The sequence below is a fragment of the Rana temporaria genome, chromosome 2, assembly GCF_905171775.1.
Source record: "Rana temporaria chromosome 2, aRanTem1.1, whole genome shotgun sequence".
Classification (NCBI taxonomy): Eukaryota; Metazoa; Chordata; class Amphibia; order Anura; family Ranidae; genus Rana; species Rana temporaria.
In genome coordinates, this window is record NC_053490.1 from 211,220,627 (window position 1) to 211,243,843 (window position 23,217).

Sequence of the window (23,217 nt, forward strand, 5' to 3'; positions counted from 1 at the left end):
TCCAAATGATGAAAATTTGTCTGAATTTTAATTTAGAACGAACCGCACATGTCTACTTGCAACTGTCCCCAGCCAACTCCTCCTCTAAAGTACTGGTGGCACTTGATATAGAGAAGGCATCCGATACAGTAGCCTGGCCATATATGTTCCCTGTCATGGAGGTCTTGGGATTTGGTGTGGAATTCCATGGGTGAATCGCCACAATTTTTATTTTTAACAAACTTTCTCCAGTGTCCCTGATCAGCACCACACCTGTTTATATGATGATGATGCTGTACTGCACTGGTGACAGTATGTAAACATTTTTTGTAAATATTATTTTTAAATTTCTTAGTTTTCCCCAAAAAATTTACAAAAAAAAAATAACTCAAACTGTCTGCTTTCCAAAAGTGATCATTTTGGGGATATTTGTACTGTCCTGGCATTTCAGAGAATATATATAGATATATATACACACACCATAGTTTGTGGACATTTTCCTACAGAGTAAATAATATACAATGATTTTGATTATATTCACCAAAGAAATGTAGCAGAATAAATTTTGGCCTAAATTTATGAAGAAAGATTATTTATTTGCAAAAACAAAGAAAAACGCGTGTTTTTTTTTCTTTCAGAATGTTTGGCTTTTTTTCATTTATTCATATATGTATCCATGTATTTGTAGGATGAGAAGCCTACAGTGTGCAGTGAAATCAGCAATTCAGTACATCAGAGGAGCCTATACAACTGTGCAGGTATAGACTAAGCATGAAGGCTGAAGTTCAGCTTTAATATCCATTACTTTTGAAGAACTGCGCTCGTGCAACAACATCGTTGCCATAATCGTTTCCAGTTGTGCATTGATCAACATTATTTAGGTCCCTCACATTTCCAGCACCGGTATTATATCCAGCAATAGCCCCTGCAAGAAGTGTTATAGCAGTTAGGTTATGCATACTGCTTTAGTGTAATGAGTGTTAATGACATAAATTCAAGTTATCAATTATATTAACAAGCAATGGGTCTATGAGGCCAGAGCTGATTCATTCCAGAAAAGACAGAGGAGAATTCTATATATCTATAGCCTTAAAGCTGTACAAATAACAGATAAATGGGATTTAAGTGGGGATACCCTGCCATTCTTCTCATTCTGACCAGAACTTGTACATACCCCCCAACTTTTTGAGATGAAGATAAGGGACACCTATTAACAAAAGTATGTAGGCATAGGACTACCCCCTGCCACGCCCCTCTTAAAGGAGAATTATACAAAAAGAAATAGTTAAATCCACTAGTGCTTTTTTTTTTTACCACTACTATTCCTTTATACTGGCTTTTGAAATACAAACACATCAATTTAGAAATCGGATGAAAGGTTTAGCGCTGGGAATAACTTTCTCGAAAAATAAGTAGTGCATATCATATAGAATTATATAGATCAGACAAAAATGAGGGACAAATGAGGAGGAAAGGGGGACAGAGGGATTTTGTTCCAAATCGGGGAAAGTCCCTCAAAATCAGGGACAGTTGGGAGCTATGCTTGTATGGTTGTGCCCTATCCCTGTGTATACCTATTGGACATCAAATGTAATAAGCAGTCTCAATGAGCAATAAAGAGGTGCCAAGGTAAGAAGAGGGAGGCTAGAGCAGAACTATGTGAATTCTGGTCAAAAATTGCATAATAAAGCAATCCTTGGTTTTGAAGCTCTAGGGGGTAACATTATAAAAAAAACTAATGATGGGCACTCCTGGATGTACCTTCTATACACGAAAAAAAAAAAAAAATTATGAACTGTTAACTCTTGGGGGCCCAAGTGAGAATCCTCATCTTCCCCCTGCTGTGACCTGAACAGTTAAGGCTGGTCATATACTATACAATTTTCTTGTATACTTTTTCAAACCTAAACACACTCAATTTGTATGCCACCAGGCAGGACTTTGTATAATGAATGTCCAGCCCTAATTTCTGGCAATATTGTCATTTTAACAGGGCAAGTTGGGGGCGTGGCCTGACGAGGCATGTGAGCAGACGTGCTGCACGGAGCTCCCGCCGCTGATCCTGGATTCGATCCTTCCCTCGCCACACTAAACGCCCGAAATCGCCGCTAAAAGGTGCGGACCGTACCCGGGGTGCCTCAGGAACCAAGGGAACTGAGAATCCCGGCATGATGACCAGAGGAAACCGCGGAGACGCCGCGGTCTCGGCCTCCCAGGATTCGCAAGATGGCGCCTGGATGCTCCAGCCTCAGAAAACACCACGGGGCCAGGATAAGAAATCGGAGCAGGGGGGTAAGTCCACCAAGCCCCCTAAAGCAAAAGAACAGGCCAGAGACATGCTTTATTACACCCAGAAGCTTGCAGGCCCTAGTGACCACACACAGGCTGGGAACCAGCAGCGCTCAGCACAAGTGGAGCTGCCAGAGAATGACACTGCAGGGGGGATGGATGACTGTGAGCCGATGGAGTCAGTCCCTGATCCCATGCTAGCTCTGCAGGGGATACAGTCAGAAGACAGCCCCCAGCCCACTCTAAGTGAAATATTGTATGCTGTTCACAAGTGTACTGCCTCTGTAAATGCTTTGAAAGACCGTTTTGGAGGGCTGGAAGAAAAGGTGTCTCTCCTCCGTCAAGATATACAAAAGATCAGGGAGCGTACCACGGCTGTGGAGGGAAGAGTGAGTGATATGGAAGATCAGCTGCCCCATATTACTAGGGATGCGCGCGGTGCGGCCCAGCAGGCCAGACAGGCCTATGACAAGACTGATGAAATTGAGAACCGCCTAAGGCGCAATAATGTGCGTATTGTGGGGCTCCCAGAGAAAATTGAGGGCAGAGACCCTACAATATTTGTCGAGAACTGGCTGCAGGAGGTGTTCGGTAAAGACGCGTTCTCCCCCCTATACGCCATTGAAAGAGCTCACAGGGTGCCCCCGCGCCCTCTACCCCCTGGCAACCCACCCAGAGCAATGCTGGCAAGACTCCTAAACTACAGGGACCGTGAGGTGGTGCTGAGACTAGCGAGGGAAAAAGGCAAGGTGCTGCACAATGGCACGAGAATCTCTTTCTACCCGGACTTCTCGGCAGAAGTACAACGCCGACGCTCGAGATTTGCCGAGGTCAAGAAACGCCTGCAAAAGCTGCAGCTCCCGTACGCTATGCTGTTTCCTGCTAAACTTCGCGTAACGGCAAGAGACCAGAACCACTTTTTTGAATCTGCTCAGGATGCAGCCGGATGGCTGGATCACAACGAACAGGATCTACGTAGAAGAGGCCGTGACGGGGGAGAAGGTTGATAATGCTTATGATGTCCGCACCAGGCCTGGAGGGCGTAAGCTTTCCCAAAAAAGTGTTCATTTGGCCAGTTGAGGGCCGGTTCCAGATCCATATTCAAGGCGAGTGAAATCCCTACTACAAGTGTTTGGCCCTTGTTTTTCGGCGAAAAACTTTTTTGCTTCCCCCCTTCCCTTTCATATTTTTTGTTTTTTGTTAAATTTTTTCAAGCCCCTGGGAGAGGGTGAGAGGCAAAGCTGCACAGTGTTTGCATGGGGCCGGGCGTATGTGGGGGCCTGGCTCCACTGCTGGCGCCCTGTTGGCGCAGAGGGGGTTTACCCACACACCCCTCTAGGTTCTAATGAGTACCCCTGTCGGGTATGTTTGAGGAGGTGTCTATATTTTTTGTTTTTTGGCTCACCTAACGCTACTATTTTTTCTTCTTCACTTTTAACCTCACTCCATTGCACAAGTGTTATTCCTACTATGGAACTGCAGGGCCAGATACGGCTGAGGATTGTCCTGCTCTGCCCACGAACCAATCAACATACATACTCGGGACTGGCCACTGGATATGTGAGTTTCACCTACCTCTCTGTTTTACTGACTAATTGTGGGCAATGTCGGATACACCTTTAGTGACTTGGAATGTTCGGGGGGTAAATGATCCGTTGAAAAGGACGATGATTTCTGCCTGTCTGAAGAAATTCCACCCGGCCATCATAGGCCTGCAGGAAACACACTTGCAGAAGGACACGGTGGGGTTCTTACAGTATGCCTGGGTAGGGAAAGCATATCACTCCACCCACTCTGCGTTTTCGCGTGGAGTGAGTGTATTGATACACAAGGCATTGGCCTATCAGGAGTTAGACTCCCTAATAGATGTGTCGGGTAGATTCGTATTTCTTTATTGTAAACTGTACACAATGACACTTATTTTGGCTTTTGTTTATATTCCCCCCCCGTTTTCTCGGGAGGTGCTGCAGGTGCTGCTATCCTATCTGGCCAACAAGCCGGACATTCCAGTATTGATAATGGGTGATTTTAACTGCTATTTAGATCCCAAGCTTGATAGGCACCCCCCGGTGTCTCCCCCTAGGGGGGGCCGGGGCACGGCTCTCAGCAGGCTACTGCTTGAGGTGGGGTGGACCGATATTTGGCGGAGCCGCAATCCCCACGGCAGGCAGTTCTCATGCTTCTCCAAGACCCATGGGTCATTGTCCCGAATAGACCTCTGTGTGGGTACCCCGAATCTAGTGGGAAATATATCCGGGGTAGAGTACTATCCTAGAGGGGTATCGGACCACTCCCCATTGGCGCTTTGGCTGGTTGCACAGCCCCCCAGTTCCCTGCCTAGAGCTCCATGGAAGCTGAATGCTTTCTGGCTTAAACTATTTACATCACCAGACAGGGTCGTTTCTCAGATACGGGAATTCTTTAGATCACACGCCAACAGTAGTGATAGCCTTCAGACATGGGAGACCTTTAAAGCATTCACTAGGGGGGTGTTCATTCACGAGGTACAAATCATTAAGCACAATTCTTCGGCCTTGCAGGAACAGGTGGGTGACCAGGTAAAACAGCTTGAATTGGCATATGTGACTGATCCGTCTGATTCTGCACGGGAGGCATGGATGTCGGCCCAGGACTCCCTGGACCGTCTGAGATCCTCCACGGCGGAGCGGAAAAGGTTCTTTACTAAACTAGCATTTTTTGAGGAGGGGGAGAAGACGGGCCGCTTGCTTGCCAGAATTGCACGCTCTCAGCAGCAGTCGCCAGCTATTGGTGCGATTCGGGCGGCTGGTGGTAGGCTGGTTAATTCCCCTGATGCTATTGTATCCGAGCTGGCCACTTTCTATGAGGATCTCTATGGGTCAAGGGAGGACTACACAGATGAGGAGTTAGTCACATATATGTCCCAAATTAATTTGCCATCACTGTCTGTAAGGGCCCGCAAACAATTAGATGCACCTATAACTCTGGAAGAACTTCAGGCTGCGGCCTGTTCCTTTCCTACGTGTAAAGCCCCGGGCGAGGATGGGTTGCCCATGGAGGTGTTCACCCAGTATGGGGAGCTACTACTTCCTGAACTATTGAAGACTCTGAATGCTTCGATGGAGAGGGGGGTACTCCCTGACTCCATGAACAAGGCTAATGTGATTTTGTTGTTGAAGCCAGGGAAGGATCCAGTGGACCCGGGCTCTTATAGGCCAATTTCGTTGCTACCTAGCGACGTAAAGATCCTAGCTAAGGTTTTGGCGATGCGGGTCAATGGGATAGTGTCCACAATTATTCACCAGGACCAGGCGGGCTTCATGCCACAAAAGTCCACAGCAACTAACTTGCGTAGGCTATACCTGAACATGCAAGTGCAGGCGGACAACGGAGGGCGGAGGGCCCTGCTGTCGCTGGATGCCAATAAGGCGTTTGACAGCGTCAGCTGGAGATACCTGTGGGCAGTGTTGGGAAAGTTCGGTTTTGGAGAACGCTTTGTAGCATGGACCAGGCTATTGTATGCATCCCCGCAGGCGTCCATTAGGATGGCGAATAAGATGTCGCCGGCGTTTGCATTGGGCAGGGGGACTAGGCAGGGCTGTCCTCTGTCCCCCCTGCTCTTTGCGATCGCTATAGAGCCTCTGGCGGCCCTGATACGGACGAATGACCGAGTTGAGGGCTTCAGGTATGGTGACCTCCATGAGAAGATAATGCTATACGCTGACGACATGCTGCTTTTCTTGGGGGACCCCACCCTGGCGCTGCCGGGGGTCATGGCTGTTATCCAGGGGTTTGGCCGCTTTTCAGGTCTGACCATTAATTGGTCCAAATCTGCCCTGATGATGCTTGATGAGGACACGGAGGTGACCCTCCCGGCCTCATGCCCCATACCTGTAGTGAATAGTTTCAAGTACTTAGGGGTGCAAATTTCGCCCAAACTGTCAGAATATTGTCTGTTAAATATATACCCATTGCTGTCCCGATTTAGAGACAAAATAAACACATGGAACAACCTTAAGATGTCCCTGGCAGGCAAAGCAAATTTAATAAAAATGATCTTAATGCCCCAACTGTTGTACTTCCTACACAACTCCCCAGTGGTTATTCACTTAAAGATTTTTAGAGTAGTGAACACCCTGTTCAGGAAATTGCTATGGAACGGGAGGGCTCCCAGGATTAGGCTGGAGCAGCTTCAGCGTGCTAAAGACGATGGAGGGTTGGCGGTCCCCAACCCTTGGGTATACTATCTGGCTGCACAGCTCCAACATTTGGTGGGCTCCATGGCTCGGGACCCTGTGGGATCGGCGGCACGGCTACTGCTGTATGCTTCTGGAGCCGAGACCATTCCCCTGGGCCTGGAGGCGCAAATGTTTCTCAAATCTAACAAGCTAAACCCGACTTTAACGTTGTCTCAAAAGGTGTGGAATAAGGGCAGGCAGCTTCAGGGGGTCAGGGGGTTCACTGAACATAGTCCTATATGGAATAACTCCTCCTACATTGAATTAGCTAAATTGCAGCAGGAATCACGTTGGAAGATCTATGGGATAACTATGTTGTCCCAAATATTTCATAATGGCAGGCTGCTGACGTTTGCTCAGCTGCAGGCTCGCCATGATCTTCCGTCATCCATGTGGCTCTCATATCTCCAGCTTAGGCATGCGGTAGCAGCTCAGGGGAATGCTGTGGAGTGGACATTGTCGCCCGCTCCGGTGTTCCACTTGCTGAGAACGACCTCCGAGACCAAAGGAATTATTTCCCAATGCTACCAGATGCTACTTTCCAGGCACCTGGACGCGTACCCTAGCGGGGCCTTGTCTGCCTGGCAGAGGGATCTCGGCCAGATAACGGGTGACCAGTGGGAGGAAGCCCTCCAATCCCTAACTACATGCTCCCTTAATGTCGCACAAAAGGTTTCACAACTCTACATATTACTGAGGGTACACTATACTCCGGTGAGGTTGCACAGGATGGGTAGGCGGGCGGACCCATTGTGCTGCAGATGTCAACAGCACGAGGGGGACCTAATACACCTCCTGTGGCGCTGTCCAAAACTACACAGATACTGGGGAAAGGTGGTGGAGACGATTAACTCTGCATTCCAGACAAAGGTCCCGGTCGATCCTGTGTGCTGCCTGCTGGGGGTGCTGGAAGATGCGGTCCCCGAGGAGGCGACCAGGGTGGCTGTCTCTAGGGCGCTGTTTCAAGCCAGAAAGTTGATATTAATGGGGTGGAAGTCTGTCTCCCCGCCAACTCACTCCTCTTGGATTTCCCATATGGGAAAGGCATTAATAATGGAGAAGTGCATTTACCAACATAGAGGGTGTCCAGGGAGATTTGAGAGGATATGGGGGCTGTGGCTGGACACACCGGGTTTGAGTCCCGGGGAACTGGTCATGACTAGACTTTTGAGGTGCCTGTAGATGTATATGTATGTGGGATTCGTGAGGCCTGTCGCATGTATTGTTGATGGTGGGAGGGAAGGCTTGTATATTGGAAACAAGGGGAGTGCCGGTTCCAGTGGGCGGAGTGAGGGATGGGATGTGTCCGAATTTATAAGTTGGTTATATGTTGGTAAGGACTTGACTTGTATACGTGCAATGGAGAGCTGTAACACTTGTGTGAACCTGTGTATGTTCAATAAACACCTTTTTGATTTAAAAAAAAAAACAGGGCAAGTTTTTACACAGGAGTATATCCAGGGCTTTTTTTTCCCTCAAACAATAGGTGCTGGAACTCAACCACGACCCCCCAAAACCCTTCTACTCACACACACCCTCCAAATCGCATCAAATAGTGGGTGTGGTCAGTCAAATTTCACGAACAGTAAGAGGGTCTTAAAGGGGCATTAAATACCAAGATTGCATTACATACAGAGTGCAGAGTTCATGGGGGTTACACAAAGAGTGCAGAGCTGTCACTTGTAAACACAGAAACTGGGCTTCTATGTTTACAAGTGATTGTGGTGAGCAGCCCCCACCCCCAAGGGTCTGACCCAGAGGTGGTGGAACGGAGTATATCTCTATCTATACAAATGCATATACTGTAGAAGCCAACAAATATCAAATGTTCCAAAATCTACCAAAGCAGGTTTCAATTAGTATAGCCTGGGAAACACTAATTTTCTAGTTTTACTGGAGATGCACAATGTGGAGCCCAACTCAGTGCTCAAATTATACTGAATTTAGGGCAAGGACTGAAGTGAATTTACAATATACAGTATATGTAAAGCTCTGTGTACGTTGATGGCACTATATACGTACCTGTAATAATAATAATGTTAGCCAACCAAATACTATTACTATAATACTATGATCCTTTTGTGTTGTCTGTTACAAAAGCCAGTGGTAAAGCTAGTAAAATCTAATAAATTGTCCAGTTCTGTTATCAGCCACATGTTAAGACCTCATAGACATTTTAGTTTGTGTGTTATTGTCTCCCTGCATCCTTTACATCCTGTGGGATGGACCTGTGACTGAATTTCTTATCAGTTCTTGGCCTCATAGATGTCTATGGGATTCTACTATGTAAGTGCCAGCAGCAGAAAGTAAAAGATGCACCAGCCACAGGTAAACGTTGCAGTAGAATGCTGGTGGACTCCGTGCCAGAACTGTGTGAATATACAGTGGGAAGGTTGGGTTAGATCAGCACGGTGGGGAAAGAGGGGCCCAAGGGTGAGGAAACATTCAGAAAATAATGTTTGAAAGTTTCCTCATCTTGCAAGTTAAAATCGCAAGGCATTTATACATGAGTTTTTTTAATATATTGCCTGACGATTCTTTTAAAAATAAATACATCCAATTTATTAAACTCTGAACTGCTTTAAAACATATTTGCTAAGGTCTTAAACATATACTGCTGCTGGATATTTAACAAGCTCAATGTAAAGCATGTACTGCCTGCCATTTTCGGAATGACCTTCCCAAGTCCTCAGTCTATCCGTCACAGGGCCAACAAATTAAAATACTAAAGCCCCTTTATTACTATGCCATTCCATTGTGGTGTGCTACAGCATACAAGTTAATGTGTGTTGTGTTAATATTTCTTCAAGAATGGGCTGCCAATGTATGGCAAGGGGGGGAAAAAAACATACCTGCACACCAGCACATAAGATGTGGTGCAAGTCCATTGCCTACTGTACTTGTGCATAGGGGTGCAATTCTAAATGAGTGCCTTGTGTTGCTGACGTAGTAAAACACAAATTACCATAACCATAGGGCTGAAGATGGCTTTAAGGCTACTATATGTTGAGACAATTTAGTCCTAATGATCTCCCTCCCCACTCTAACTAAACTCTCTTGCACTTACCTTGATCAGTGGTTGCTGCAGTCCAAAAGCCTGTCCATATCGGGAGGTGCTCTGTAAGAGGACCCTCCCTGCAGGCATACAAGTTGACAGGTGTCGTATTCAGGTCAGTACACCTGGCATTATACACCCTGACATTTTTCTGTCACCCAGTACCTCCTATCACCAACCTCCCTGTACCCCTTCTTCTGAACCTCTTATCACCCAGCACTCCCTTACATTGCACCTCCTTGTTCCCCTGACTCTCAACCTCCCTGCACCCCTGTCTCTGAAAACCCCAGCATCCCAGACAACGCATATTTCTTTCAACTAACAAATAACAAAGCAGTTAAAGCAGTTCTAAAGAATTTTTAATGTTTTAATCTAAAATAAGAAACATGTTATACTAACCTGCTCTGTACAATGGTATTGCATAGAGCAGCCCTGAACCTTCTCTTTTATGGTACCCCGCCGGCACTCTCTGCTCCTCCTTTTATGTGTCTTCTCCCATAGCAAGATAATAGCTATCTTGCTCCTGAGCTCAACTCTGTGTGTCCATAGACACATATAGCTTGACTCAGCATTACCCATGCTATCGGCTTACAGGATTTAATTGACAGCATCAAGAGCCAATGGGGTTTATTTACTAAAGGCAAATCCACTTTGCACTACAAGTGCACTTGAAAGTGCAGTCGCTGTAGATCTGAGGGGAAATTCTGAAATGAGGGAAAGCTCTGCTGATTTTATCATCCAATGATGTGCAAACAAAAATTATGTTTTTTCCCTTGCATGTCCCCCTCATATCCACAGAAACTGCACTTCCAAGTGGATTTGCCTTTAGTAAATAACCCCCAGTGACTCCCGCTGCTGCCTCTGTGTCCTGTAAATTCAGGGAGAGGAGACACGCAACAGATGGGCATAGCACTAGATCGAGTGGGGGGGGGGGGGCAATACTGCTACTGGGACATTTTTTACCTTAATGCAAGGAATGCATTTTGCTTTAATACAGGTTACATATGTTCTTACCTTTCAGTAAACCTTCTTTGGGTTGCCCTGGAAATTTCTTCTCAATCTGATTGTATGTTGAATTAAAAATATCTACTGCCTGGGCAATATGTGTCTCGCTATACCAGGTTCCCTTAGGTGTATGGTACCTTTTATCAACCTGTCAAAGTGAATTCAAGTTATATAGGCAGATTTAATCAATGCCATCAAATAGCAGTGATGATCTACAACATTGCTAATGCTTTATTATTTATGTTAATAACATAAGTGCTGTATTGGTTCACTATAAAATAAGAAACCACTTTGCTTCAATCTAGCACCCAAGTAATGGCAACATGAAGAGAACAGAAGAAGATAAGATATGTCACCGTTTATAGTTATTACAAGTTGGATAAAGCAGGAACCTTATTTCCAAAGTGTAATAAATACTTGTAAGGTGATTGTTGTGTTTTCCCCCCCATTTTTGTACTTTTTCCTGCCCACCCCAGCAGCCCTTTAAACTCTTTGGAATGTGCAGGGGGCGGGAAGGATCAGCGATCAGCAATCATGTGGGCCTATCCCTCCTCATGGGCATTACTAAAAAGTGTGAGTTGCGGTCATATTGGTCCACTGACCCAATTCATCATATGCCCGTGTTCCCTGCTTCCAAGACCAGGATGCGATACGAGCAAATCCTGTGGTTCATGCTAATGATAATGAACTCCGTCGTCCTCGGGGTGACCCTGAATACGATCGGGTCCATGAAATTTGGCTCCTTGTAAACCACTTCAACCAATACTTTGCAGTCTTGTTTATTCCTGATAAAGTTGTCTGCATTAAAGTGGTTGTATGCGCGCGGAAGCCTCCGGTAACAGCACAACGTGCCATTGCTTCAGTGCGCATATGCCAATCACTTCGGCACATGCAGACACAGGGGGATATCTCCTAAACCGTGCAGGTTTAGGATATATCCAGGGTAGCTACAGGTAAGTCTTAATATAGGCTTACATGTAGCATAAAGTGTGTTGTAAGGGTTTACAACCATTGTAATCAGCCCCTGATTAAATTTTATGGCCGCTTGTCTTTCAAACAGTATCTTACCAGCAAGCATGTCAGATATGAGGTAAATATGTATAAGCTTTGTGACAGGGCAACAGGCTATAAATACAGTTTTATGGTGTACAAGGGAAGAGATAGTCACGTGGAGCCCGAGAACTACCCAGACTACATAGGGAGCGCTAGCAAGATTGTTTGGGACTTGGTGTAACCCTTATTCGGAAAGGGGTACCACTTGTACATGGACAAATATTACACAAGCGTGACACTTTTTAGTCACCTTTTTGATTGTGGAATTGATGCATGTGGCACCGCGCAATCTAATTCCCCCAAAGGCTTGTAGAATCCCGACTTAGAAGGGGGGAGAGAGCCTGCTCGAAATGTAATAATTTGCTTGCAGTGAAGTGGAGGGATACACAGAATGTTTTCGTTCTGTCCTCCCTTCATGCAGATACAACAGTCAAAATTCCAACAATGACTGGTGTTGTTGTGAAGCCACTCTATGTCCACGAATACAACCTTAACATGGGATTGGTGGACTTCAACGACCAGATGTTGGCGCTGTACTTAATTGCCCATAAGGCCAGATGCTGGTATAAAAAAGTGTCTGTATATTTATTCCAACTGGCTCTGCTGAACACTTATATGCTATACAAAGCTTCAGGGTGAACTGGTTCCTTCCTAAAATTCAAGGAAGAGCTCATCACAGCCCTTCTGTTTTCAAATGGTGCTGTGCCCAACCATCCCAATGCAAATGCAGTGAGCCAGCTGCATGAGAGGCATTTTCCATATGTCCTCCCTAGTACCCCTGCCCAAAGAACACCCCAAAGAAGAGATTGTGTCTGCAGAAAACGTTGATTTAGGCGTGACACCCGCTTTTATTGTCCCTCCTGTCCTGACCAACCTGGTCTCTGTATTAGTGTTTCCAACGCTACCACACACTAGTGGAGTATTAGCGTAGGGTACAGCACTGCACAGTCTTAGGGCACACATACACAGGGTTTTGAAAATGAGATGGCCATCACATTTTGAGAGACCCTAATCTGGAACGTTTACAGTTTATATAAAAGTGCAAAAAAAAAGCCCAAAATAGTAGTCATTTTATTTTTCTTCTCTCGCTATTGTTAGCTCTCTATTCTCTGCTCTCTATTGTTCTATATCTATTGTTCTCTCTCTATGGTTACTGTATTTTATAACTAATGTTTTTTTACTGTGTTTTATTGTATTTGCTTTGCAGGTATGGTATGTATGTCTTACTGTTATACTGTAATGTTACTTTGTTTTATTGTTAACCATTATTTGCTTTGTAAGTACACCATTCAGCTGCAGCACAGGTTTATTTATTCTGACAGCGTTTGCTCCCATGACACATAAAGTCGCGTCTCCAGCGCTGTAGGAGGTGATTTCACCACCACAGTTAAAAAAAGAGCATATATGCCAAAGCATAGGGGCAAGGGTGGACAGTCGATTTGCCACTAACATTCTAACATTGGGGGCGGATTGCCCCAATGCTTCGGCACAGATTGTTGTTTTATGGAGTTAATGATTTATTATTACCATTGTTTGCTTTTCAGATTTAGCTGCAGCATTGCCATTTAGCTGCAGCATTGCCATTTACCTGCAGCATTGATTTATTTATCTTGACCACCACAGCATATACTGTGTGAAAAAATATATATATATTTTTTTTTACACAAAGTTGGCACTAAATGATATATTGTTCAAACATGGCATGGCATGGGTATGGGTATATGTAGAATTACACCCAAAAAAACATTCTGCTGCTGCTCCTGAGTATGGGGATACCACATGTGTGAGTATTTTTGGGAGCCTAGCCGTTTACAGGACCCCGAAAACCAAGCACTGCTTTCAGGCTTTCTAAGGGCGTAAAATGATGATTTCTCTTCCTTACTACTTATAACAGTTTCGGAGGCCCTGAAATGTCAAGATAGCTTGAAGTGTTTCTTTCCAAAATGGGATAATTGGAGGGAGGGGGGGTTGTGCTATCTTGTGATCTTATGGCCTCCGAAACTGTGACAGGTAGTAAGGAGTGAAATCAAAACTTTACGCCCTTAGAAAGCCTGAAGGTTTTAATTGGTTTTCAGGGTCCCGTACGCAAATAGGCTCCCAAAAAGTCTCACACATGTGGTATCCCCGTACTCAGGAGTAGGAGCAGAATGTATTTTGGGGTGTAATTTCATATATATCCAATGGCATGTTTAAGCAATATATCATTTATTTACAACTTTGTGTAAAAAAAAAAAAAAAAAATTTGGTAATTTTTCAATCAATTGTGCCAAAAAATAAAATATTCAATGGCCTCAACATGCCTCTCAGCAAATTCCTTGGGGTGTCTACTTTCCAAAATGGGGGGGGGGGTGTACTTCTCTGCCATTTTTGCACCTCAAGAAATTAGATAGGCAGTCATAAACTAAAGCTGCTTAAATTCCAGAAAATGTACCCTAGTTTATAGACGCTATAACTTTTGCACAAACCAATAAATATACACATATTTATTGACTTTTTTTTACCAAAGACATGTGGGTGAATACATTTTGTCCTAATTGTATGACTAAAATGTAGTTTATTGGATTTTTTTTATAACAAAAAGTAGAAAATATAATTTTTTTTCAAAATTTTCAGTCTTTTTCTCATTTATATCTCAAAAAAATAAAATCGCAGAGGTGATCAAATACCACCAGGGTTGGACTGGCCATCGGGACTACCGGGAGTTTCCCGGTGGGCCGATGGCTCAGTGGGCCAGTTGTCACTCAGGGGCGTCGGGAGGGGGTGGCTAAAGCCCCCAATGGGTCCCCAAAAAGCCCGGAGTCCGCCCTGAGTGTAAACATCCAGACCAGTGATGATTGGTGGGCAAGCGGGGGCGTGCGGCCGCAGTGAGAGTGGAGCTGTCAAAACGATGTCGGGGATGGGCGGGGCCAATATGCGGGGGCACCCCCATCATCAGTGCTTGGATGTGACAGCTCCACTCTCACTGCAGCAGCAAGCCCGATACCAATGTGCGGGGCCCCTTTCCTCCAGTACATTTGCAAACACTGCCTGTATACACTCTGACAGTTAGAATGTATACAGGCAGTGTTTGCTATGTACTGGACGAAGGGGGCCCCGCACATCGGTATCGGGTCATGCGGCTGCAGAGTCTGACTGCTGGCTGGGGAGGAAGGTGGTGGCCGCACCCGTTGCCACTACTGCAAGTAGGGTGAAGTGCACTGTGCAGGGTGACAACAGTGAACCCGTTGAACATCCTGCCTGTGTGTCCTCTCCCGTGTAACTCCTCCTCCTTCCCCCCCACAGCCGCTCTCATCCATACAATAGAAGACTGTCCGAGCAGAAGTTGCTGTTAAAAAGTTAAAAAGCCTGTGATTGGTTGCTAGGGGCAGTCCTAGCAACCAATCGTCTGTCTGTAAAAGTTGAACAGCTCCCGCCTTCTGCTTGGACGCTTCGCATCCTCTGAGTGTCTTCTCCCTGCTGTGTAAGGTAAGGAAGGGGGCACTGACATAAAGGGAGCTGTGTTTTGTTGCAAAGGATACCAAAAAGAAGGGGACTGTGTAAGGAGGGGAGGGGGGTCAGTGTTTGTGTGAGGAGGGGGGTCAGTGTTTGTGTGAGGAGGGGAGGGGGGTCAGTGTTTGTGTGAGGAGGGGGGGGGCAGTGTTTGTGTAAGGAGGGGGGGCAGTGTTTGTGTAAGGAGGGGGGGGTCAGTGTTTGTGTAAGGAGGGGGGGGGGCAGTGTTTGTGTAAGGAGGGGGGGGTCAGTGTTTGTGTAAGGAGGGGGGGGGCAGTGTTTGTGTAAGGAGGGGGGGTCAGTGTTTGTGTAAGGAGGGGGGGTCAGTGTTTGTGTAAGGAGGGGGGTCAGTGTTTGTGTAAGGAGGGGGGGGGACAGTGTTTGTTTCAGGAGGGGGGTCAGTGTATGTGTCTGATTTTTTTTTTTAATATGCAGCGGGGGGGGGGGGGGTAAATGCACTGCCGTTGGTCATAGTAACTGATTTATTAGACCCTTTCACACTGAGCCGCCAATAGCGTCGGTGGTAAAACGCCGCTATTTTTACCGCCGACAATTGCGTATAGTTTTTGTGTGTGTGCAAAAATTAAGTGGGCCGGTCTGGATGAAGTCCAGGGCCAAATTTTTGTCCCAGTCCACCCCTGAATACCACTAAAAGAAAAAGCTCTATTTGTGGAGAAAAAAGGAGGAAAGTTTTGTTTGGGTACAGCATTGCATGACTGCCGCAATTACTAATTAAATCAGCGCAGTGTCAAATTGTTAAAAGTGTTCTGGTCATTAAGGAGCCAATTCTTCCGGAGCTTAAATGGTTAAACTCACTTGGTGTCTTACCTGCATTAAATTAGCCTCAGAACCTGTGCAATTCATATGTGTTGGGGTTTAAAGGGATGAGGTAGCAACCCTACATATGTACGGCGTGTGGGCATTAAAGCCCACCCTTTTACTGCCACACATATGGGTCAGGTCATTGTAAAGGGGTTAAAGACTGAAATGTCAGGGATACAAATGGGGATTTCATGACCTTCACCAAACATATATATAGCATAGCAAACACATTTACATAAAAGACTGCATATTTTTGACTGAACCATTAGACATAATACAACGCAAAACCCCAAAAAAGCATTAGTCTTAGGTGATACACAGTGATGAAACAAATCCACCTACATGAGCTTTACCTGTTTATTTGCTGCCCCCTCTTCTCTACATCCTCCTAAAACACACAGGTAAAAGGCTTTTTTTCCAGCTCCAGACAGGGGGCAGGGATCTGATGTCACACACTGCATAGCACGAAGCGGAGAGCTGAGTGTAATCTGATACCTGAGTAAAAAGAATGGACACACCCCCCCCTCTACACACCATCATAAGAAAAGGTGGACAGTTGAGGCTGTCAGTCACCTGCTGTGTGCCGGGGTTGGGGGGGGGGGCATCACCAGGGATTCTGTGGTGTTGAGTCAGAAGAGACTAATGCAGATAGCAAAGTGAGGAGAGATAAGAGAAAGGAGCCACACTAGATGCTTTGGAGTGAAGTACACACTATAGAAGGATATGCTTTGTTCATTTTTTATATCAGAGGTTTACAATCACTAATTCCTGCACACCTCAATAACAAATAAATATTGCTAAAAAAAAATATGTATTAACCACTTCAGCCCGAAAGGATTTACCCCCTTCTTGACCAGGCCATTTTTTGCGATACGGCACTGCATCAATTTAACTGACAATTGCGCGGTCGTGCAATGTTGTACCCAAACAAGATTTATGTCCATTTTTCCCCCAGAAATAGAGCTTTTGGTGGTATTTGATCACCTCTGCGATTTTTCTTTTTTGCGATATAAACAAAAAAAGAGCAACAATTTTGAAAAAAATAAAACAATATTTTGTACTTTTTGCTATAATAAATATCCCAAAAAATAAGTAAAATAAAAAAACAAATTTCTTCATCAGTTTAGGCTGATATGTTTTCTTCTACATATTTTTGGTAAAAAAAAATCGCAATAAGCATACCGGTATATTGATTAGTTTGCACAAAAGTTATAGTGTCTACAAAATAGGGGATAGATTTATGTCATTTTTATTATTATTTTTTTTTTTTTTTTACTAGTAATGGCAGCGATCTGTGATTTTTATTAGGACTGCAACATTGCGACGGACACGGGAGTGGTGTATACAGCACTCCTCCACCGCCCCTGCCATTGAAATCAATGGGCAATGCTGCCAAAGCGCCTGCCAAGCACTTTGGCAGTAGTGCTTTGTGGGCACTTTTAAGCCTTTATTCGACCACTAGCCACGCTAGCAGCCGAAAAGCGCCGCTATAACAGCGGTAATGCGCCGCTTTAACAGCGAGAAAAGCGCCTCTAAAATTTGCTAGGAAAAAAATGGATACTGTTCCTTTAAAGCATGTTATACAGCACAGTGCCTGTGCTGTGTAATTTGGCTCTTTCACCTGAAATACCTGCCCTCCCCCCTGTAAACTGACCATGGTTTATCATGGCTGCTGAGCCCTGACACCGTGGTCAGTTTACGTGCCTCTGTCATTCACAGCTCTCCTATGTCCTCCTCCCACCCCTGCCTGTCAGCTCCGATCTGCTCCCCGATCCTCCCCTCCTGCACTCTGACGCTGAGACAGAGGTCTCCTTCCCTGCCAGAACATAGAAATCCTTGTGCATTATTATTACATCTTATAGTTGCTTATTGAATAAACCCATGTACACATACAAAATTTTATTTTACATATAAAAATAGCATACAGTGAGCATAGTGAATAAAGATGTCAGCACCACTTCATGTGTTCCAAAAGTAAACAAGTTCCTAGTACCTGCATCAGGCCAAAGCCATTGTTATGGTCACCCCAACCATCTTTCAGAACGCTTCCTCCACGTGATTCCCGAGACATAATACCAGCAATTATAGATGGATCGGTATTTTTTTGTTTAGCCACTGAGAGAATGTTACTCTTGTATTTATTTATGCGTCCTAAGTCATTTTGGGCCATTTTTTTCGAAGCCTCTACTCCTTTATAACAACGAAAAGATGAAAATATGTCAGTAGTGATCTTTATATTGTTATTACAAAGTAAAATATTCGTGCCTTAGCCAATATGGTCTAACCTCCAATTATAGACTTGCCCTTGTCCTTTCAGGTACAAAGATAACCCACAATTGAGGTTGGACCTCTTTCTTTTTTTTATTGGTATTAAAAATATAACAAAAACCTAATAGAGCAGAAGTTGGTAAAATATAGCAAAATGAATCAGCACCAGCCCTTTTAAGCACCTTTGCAGCAATGGCAGTGACTGTGTATGTTAAACTGTTTGTAACCCTAAAAAAATTGATATTGTTCCTTTAAAGCATGTTATACAGCACAGTGCTTGTGCTGTGTGTGTAATTTGGCTCTTTCACCTGAAATACAAATACCTGGCTGATCCTGCTTGGTTCTGCCCTCCCCCCTGTAAACTCACCATGGTTTATCATGGCTGCTGAGCCCTGACACCACGGTCAGTTTATGTGCCTCTGTCATTCGCTCTCCTATGTCCTCCTCCCCCCGCCTGTCAGCTCCGATCTGCTCCCCGATCCTCCCCTTCTGCTTCTATCATAACAGTGTCATGTCCCTACAAACCAATTTCTACCTTATTTCAGAGCGCGTCTCGGCACTCACGTTACCGGCTGCCTCTCTCATCCTCTCCTCCTCCCGATTGACGTCAGCAAAAGTTCTTGGCCCCTCCCACTGTAGCTGTCAGACTGGGAGAGGAGAGAGGAGGCCGGTCACGTGAGCGCTGGGAGGTGCTCTAAAATAAGGTAGAATTTTATTTTTTATTTTTTTAATAAAGGACATACAGTGGGGCACGTATTGTTACCAAACAGTGGATTGTTGGGCCATGACAAGTGGATTTACAATCACTTTAAGTAACAGGATATTTAATTTTAAGTATAGTGTTTGCTATAATTTATATCATAGCATTACTGACAAAATATTATGGAGCAACATTTCATATTCATAGTCATATGCCTTTACAGATAAAGTGCACCTCATGCAAAAAAAAAAATGTCTGGCCCTACCTCACGTCAGCACACAATGGGTTAACGCCTCCTCTGGAGCCCACAGCACCACCTTTTCCTAGCTAAATAAATGACAGCCCCTCCCCCACTGAAGTGTTATGTTTTTTTTTGGTGATGCTCCAGGCCACATGTGGATTGCAGTTGGTAAGTACTTTGGTTGCTGCAAGTATATCCCCCCTACCGCACCGCACCTCTATGTTCAGCTTCTCATTGAGCTGGATGACCCTGAGGCTGGGTTCACACTGCCGTGCGGAGTGGCTCACAGCAGGGGCGGTGCAACCCTCTTCACTGTTTCAGATCCGATTTCAGTTCGAATTTTGTGCTGAATTTGGACCTGAAACAGACCAGAACACGCAAATTAGTAATAACTTACCACAAACTTTCAATTTGTCTTGCTTGGCTGTTGCACAAGAAGCACCAGTCGTGGGAATGTCATTGATGTCCATATTGTTTCCAGATGTGTATACAGTGGCTAGAAAAGATAGCATATACAGAGTCAGATTTCCAAATTTAACTGGTTCAGCAGGGACCAGCCGAATTTGATTCCATATATGGGCAGGCTGATTATACCAAAGTTGGTCCATCGGTACAATCAGCCTGTCAGACTTTTCTACATATGATTACTGCCAGTGGCTATATCTCTACTGCCAGTGGCACTAGCAGTAACCATTGTATTCTTCTGGCTAGGAATGCTCCCTACAACTCTCTGCTGACAGAATACAATAGCGTTGTGGGGGGACATTCAAGCTATTGTCTTTCCTTCTATCGCCCGCCTTAGTTACATAGTTAGTCAGGTTGAAAAAAGACACAAGTCACAACTACTAGTTTGACTAATAGAAAAAAAAAAATGAAAACCTCCATATGCACAAATCTATAGCAACAGTTGATCCAGAGAAAGGCAAAAAATACAATAAAGCATGATGCAATTTGCTCCTGTTGGAGGAAAAAATCCTTCCTGATCCCCCATGAGATAATCAGATACTTCCCGGATCAACTACCCCTGGTTTTATTACCTATAATTGTTCGTATCCAGTTAAGATTTTGTGCATTTTGAACTAGTTTAATAAAGTAATAAACACTAATGTTGAGTTTGATGTGCAGTGTCGCCAGCAAATGCGACATATTACCTCCCAGCCATCTGTCAACTGCTCTCTGAAAAGCCATGCAGCGCATATTGCTTTTTGAGAGGGGTGGTGACGATGACTGCCGCTAACTCTGCTAATATGCACTTTTCCAAGGTTTTGACTTTCTAAAAGTTTCAATCATGATACCCTTTATACTCTGATCCTTGGCAGACCTTAAAAGGTAGAAAACACCTTGGGGCTTATGTACTAAGATTATTAACATCATGCAGAAAGAAATAATGTTTAAGTGTGCAGAACAAACACATGATTTCTGAGTCATTGCTAGAGGTTACTGCACCTGGTTAGTTATATATTTGTTTGTTTCTGTGTACCTAGTGAATAAATGAATTTGAGATAAGGTGTGTGCCTCAAAAGAGCTATATGTGGGGGAATCATCATCTTCAAACTAGTAATGTTTAAAAAGGAGAGCCCGGGGCTGCCCCTATCATGGAAGAACGGAAAATGGTACCCAGAAAGTGACAATTGTTTTTTATAAAAAATATAACATTTTAATTCTACAAATTCATTAAAAAAACAAGATACATATCCATGTATATGAATAAAACAGTAGTTACAACAGTGCATTTGTTCTGATTGGTTCTTGTTGGTGATATGCTGACCCCAGTGGGTATTGACAGCACAGGATGTATGGTCCTCTAAATGTTTTCCTTTCTCACCTCCTAGTCCCCTTTTGGATTCCCTCTTTTCTTTTCCTCCCTTTTCTCTTTCCATTCCTTCTGATCTTTTCCTGGTTTCCGTTATCCCTCTCTGCTCATCTCTCTTCATCCCCTTCTTGTTACCTCCCCCCCTTTCCCCCCCCCTCCTTTCGTCTTCTCTCTTTCTTCTCCCCCCTTTTTTCGCCCTATTTCTCCCCTCTCTCTTTTTCCTCCTCCTCATCCTACCTTCTAATTTTAGTTTTATACTATAGAGAGACAACCTTAGGCTCTATGTGGAATATTATTACCATTTATCTTGCATGATTTATAGATACGTGGATTTGTGATTGCCCATTGTGGGGGGGGGGGGATAACCCTCGGGCACCCCTGCTGATGCTGTTACTATGGGTTGTTGGTTATTCTGGGTAAGCACCATAGTGACCAAAAAATCCCCTGTTTATTTCGCAATAAGGACCGCTTCTTCGGTAGAAATTAATTACTATCATCTAAAAAAACTATAGATCATGGTAAAAATTTTATGTAGAATTGAACATGTGGTGAAGAATACACAAAAGAGGAGAAATACAAACAGGGGATTTTTTGGTCACTATTTTTGGATAACAAGCAACCCGTGGTAACAGCAACGGCAGGGGCACCCGTAGGTACTCCCTCCACGGCGGGACACGTAGGGCAATCACAAGTCCACGTATCTATAAATCATGCAAGATAAATGGTAATAATATTCCACATAGAGCCTAAGGTTGTCTCTCTATAGTATAAAACGAAAATTAGAAGGTAGGATGAGAGGAGGAAAAAGAGAAAGGGGGGAAATAGGGAAAAAAAGGGGGGAGAAGAAAGAGAGAAGACGAAAGGAGGGAGAGGGGGAGGAAAGGGGGTGAGGTAACAAGAAGGGGATGAAGAGAGATGAGCAGAGAGGGACAAAGGAAACCGGGAAAAGATCAGAGGTAATGGAAAGAGGAAAGGGAAGAAAAGAAAAGAGGGGATCCAAAAGGGGACTAGGAGGTGAGAAAGAAACAAATGTAGAGGACCACACATCAAGATTAATTACATCCTGTGCCGTCAATACCCACTGGGGACACCATATCACCATCAAAACAAATGCACAACTACTTGTTTATTCATATACATGGATATGTACAGTATGTTGTTTTTGAATGAATTTGTATAAATAAAATGTTATATTTTTTATTAAAAAATGGTCACTTCCTGGGTACCGAGATAGTCCATTTTCCTTTCTTCCCAATGGCATGATAGGGGCAGCCCCAGGCTCTTCTTTTTAAAATAAATAGATTAGGGTAGAATGGGTTGTACAAAAGCCCAAGATGTATCTAAGCAGGCTATGTGAGTGCAGAGTGTTCTGCGAAGCACTTCTTCTGAAGTTCTATAAACAGGGAATGTGGTCCCTTCACTGTGACATGAGAGAAGGCTGCAAGGGATTCCAGCATGCACACAATCACATAATTATGGTATGTGTGATGAATTATTTGTGCCCTGACTAGAATTAATATTTATTACCCCAGAAGCCAAGACTACAACAGTACATTACTATACCTGGTTCCTTTTGTCAGTATCAAAGCATAGGTACATGTATATCAATAGTAATCAAGCATTTTTTCATTTTAAGGTTTGTAGACTTCACCATATTTGATTACAGATAAAGAATAAAACATACATTTGTTGTATCATTTATTTCATTTTAGTGTACTTACCGGCCAGAGTGTTTGTGTTCTTAAAATGCCTAAGAGAAACAAAAACATGAATGCAGCATTCTTAGATCTGATCTAAAATATCCGTTTAAGAATCACTGGTTATACCTCTCAGTCGTCTTGCTGTGCAGAAAGCGGAAGGAAGCTTGAAGTGAATTTTATAGCTGTTTAAAGGAGAGGTGTGGCTTCTGGCTGTTTACAATGAATGTATCTGATTTCAGGAAATTGTTGGGATATTTTGTAAAATCCCCTTTCAAAATAATTCATATAAATACTAAAAATGTGATGGCCTTTCACTTTCTACACCCACATTCTCTAAGGTACAGAGCAGCCATTCTTCCACCATTGTTACACAATTGCCCTCTTCTTCCTCCTCTACTAATCCAGCCATAGCATTTGAATAACTTCTCAACCTAATTCTTTTACAGGTTTATTTATAATACCTCAATGGATATCTGTGCTATCCACATAAAACTGAAAAGAACACCAATTCTGTTCTGCAAATAACTGAATGTTGGAAGGCAAAGGCAAAGATGGTATTTATCTTTGGAGTATAGGTTGGTCTTAA

At 44.1% G+C, this 23,217-nt stretch overlaps 1 protein-coding gene across 3 annotated transcripts; it reads right to left on the reverse strand.

Annotated features, from left to right (window-relative positions):
• Positions 1-601: 601 nt before the first annotated feature.
• Positions 602-22,810, reverse strand: LOC120926443 (lysozyme g-like). Of its 3 annotated transcripts, XM_040336356.1 has the most exons (6): positions 22,758-22,810; positions 22,653-22,681; positions 19,516-19,614; positions 17,903-18,099; positions 10,555-10,693; positions 602-904 (listed from the first exon to the last, which is right to left on the reverse strand). In XM_040336356.1, the coding sequence occupies exons 3-6, from the start codon at positions 19,586-19,588 to the stop codon at positions 771-773; spliced, it is 543 nt and encodes a 180-aa protein (XP_040192290.1). In that variant the 5' UTR covers positions 19,589-19,614; positions 22,653-22,681; positions 22,758-22,810; the 3' UTR covers positions 602-770. The 3 variants fall into 3 exon arrangements, with proteins under 3 accessions (XP_040192290.1, XP_040192291.1, XP_040192292.1); XM_040336357.1 differs by lacking the exon at positions 22,653-22,681 and having other exon boundaries at positions 22,758-22,791; XM_040336358.1 differs by lacking the exons at positions 19,516-19,614; positions 22,758-22,810 and having other exon boundaries at positions 22,653-22,751.
• Between the last annotated feature and the right edge of the window lie 407 nt (positions 22,811-23,217).

Coding starts and splice junctions, on each gene's coding strand:
- LOC120926443 (XM_040336356.1), bottom strand. CDS start 19,588: ATGGACATCAATGACATTCCCACGACTGGTGCTTCTTGTGCAACAGCC. Junction 18,100..19,515: donor AGACAAATTGAAAGTTTGTG/GTAAGTTATTAC, acceptor GTTGTTATAAAG/GAGTAGAGGCTTCGAAAAAA. Junction 10,694..17,902: donor ATGGCTTTGGCCTGATGCAG/GTACTAGGAACT, acceptor TCACTTTGACAG/GTTGATAAAAGGTACCATAC.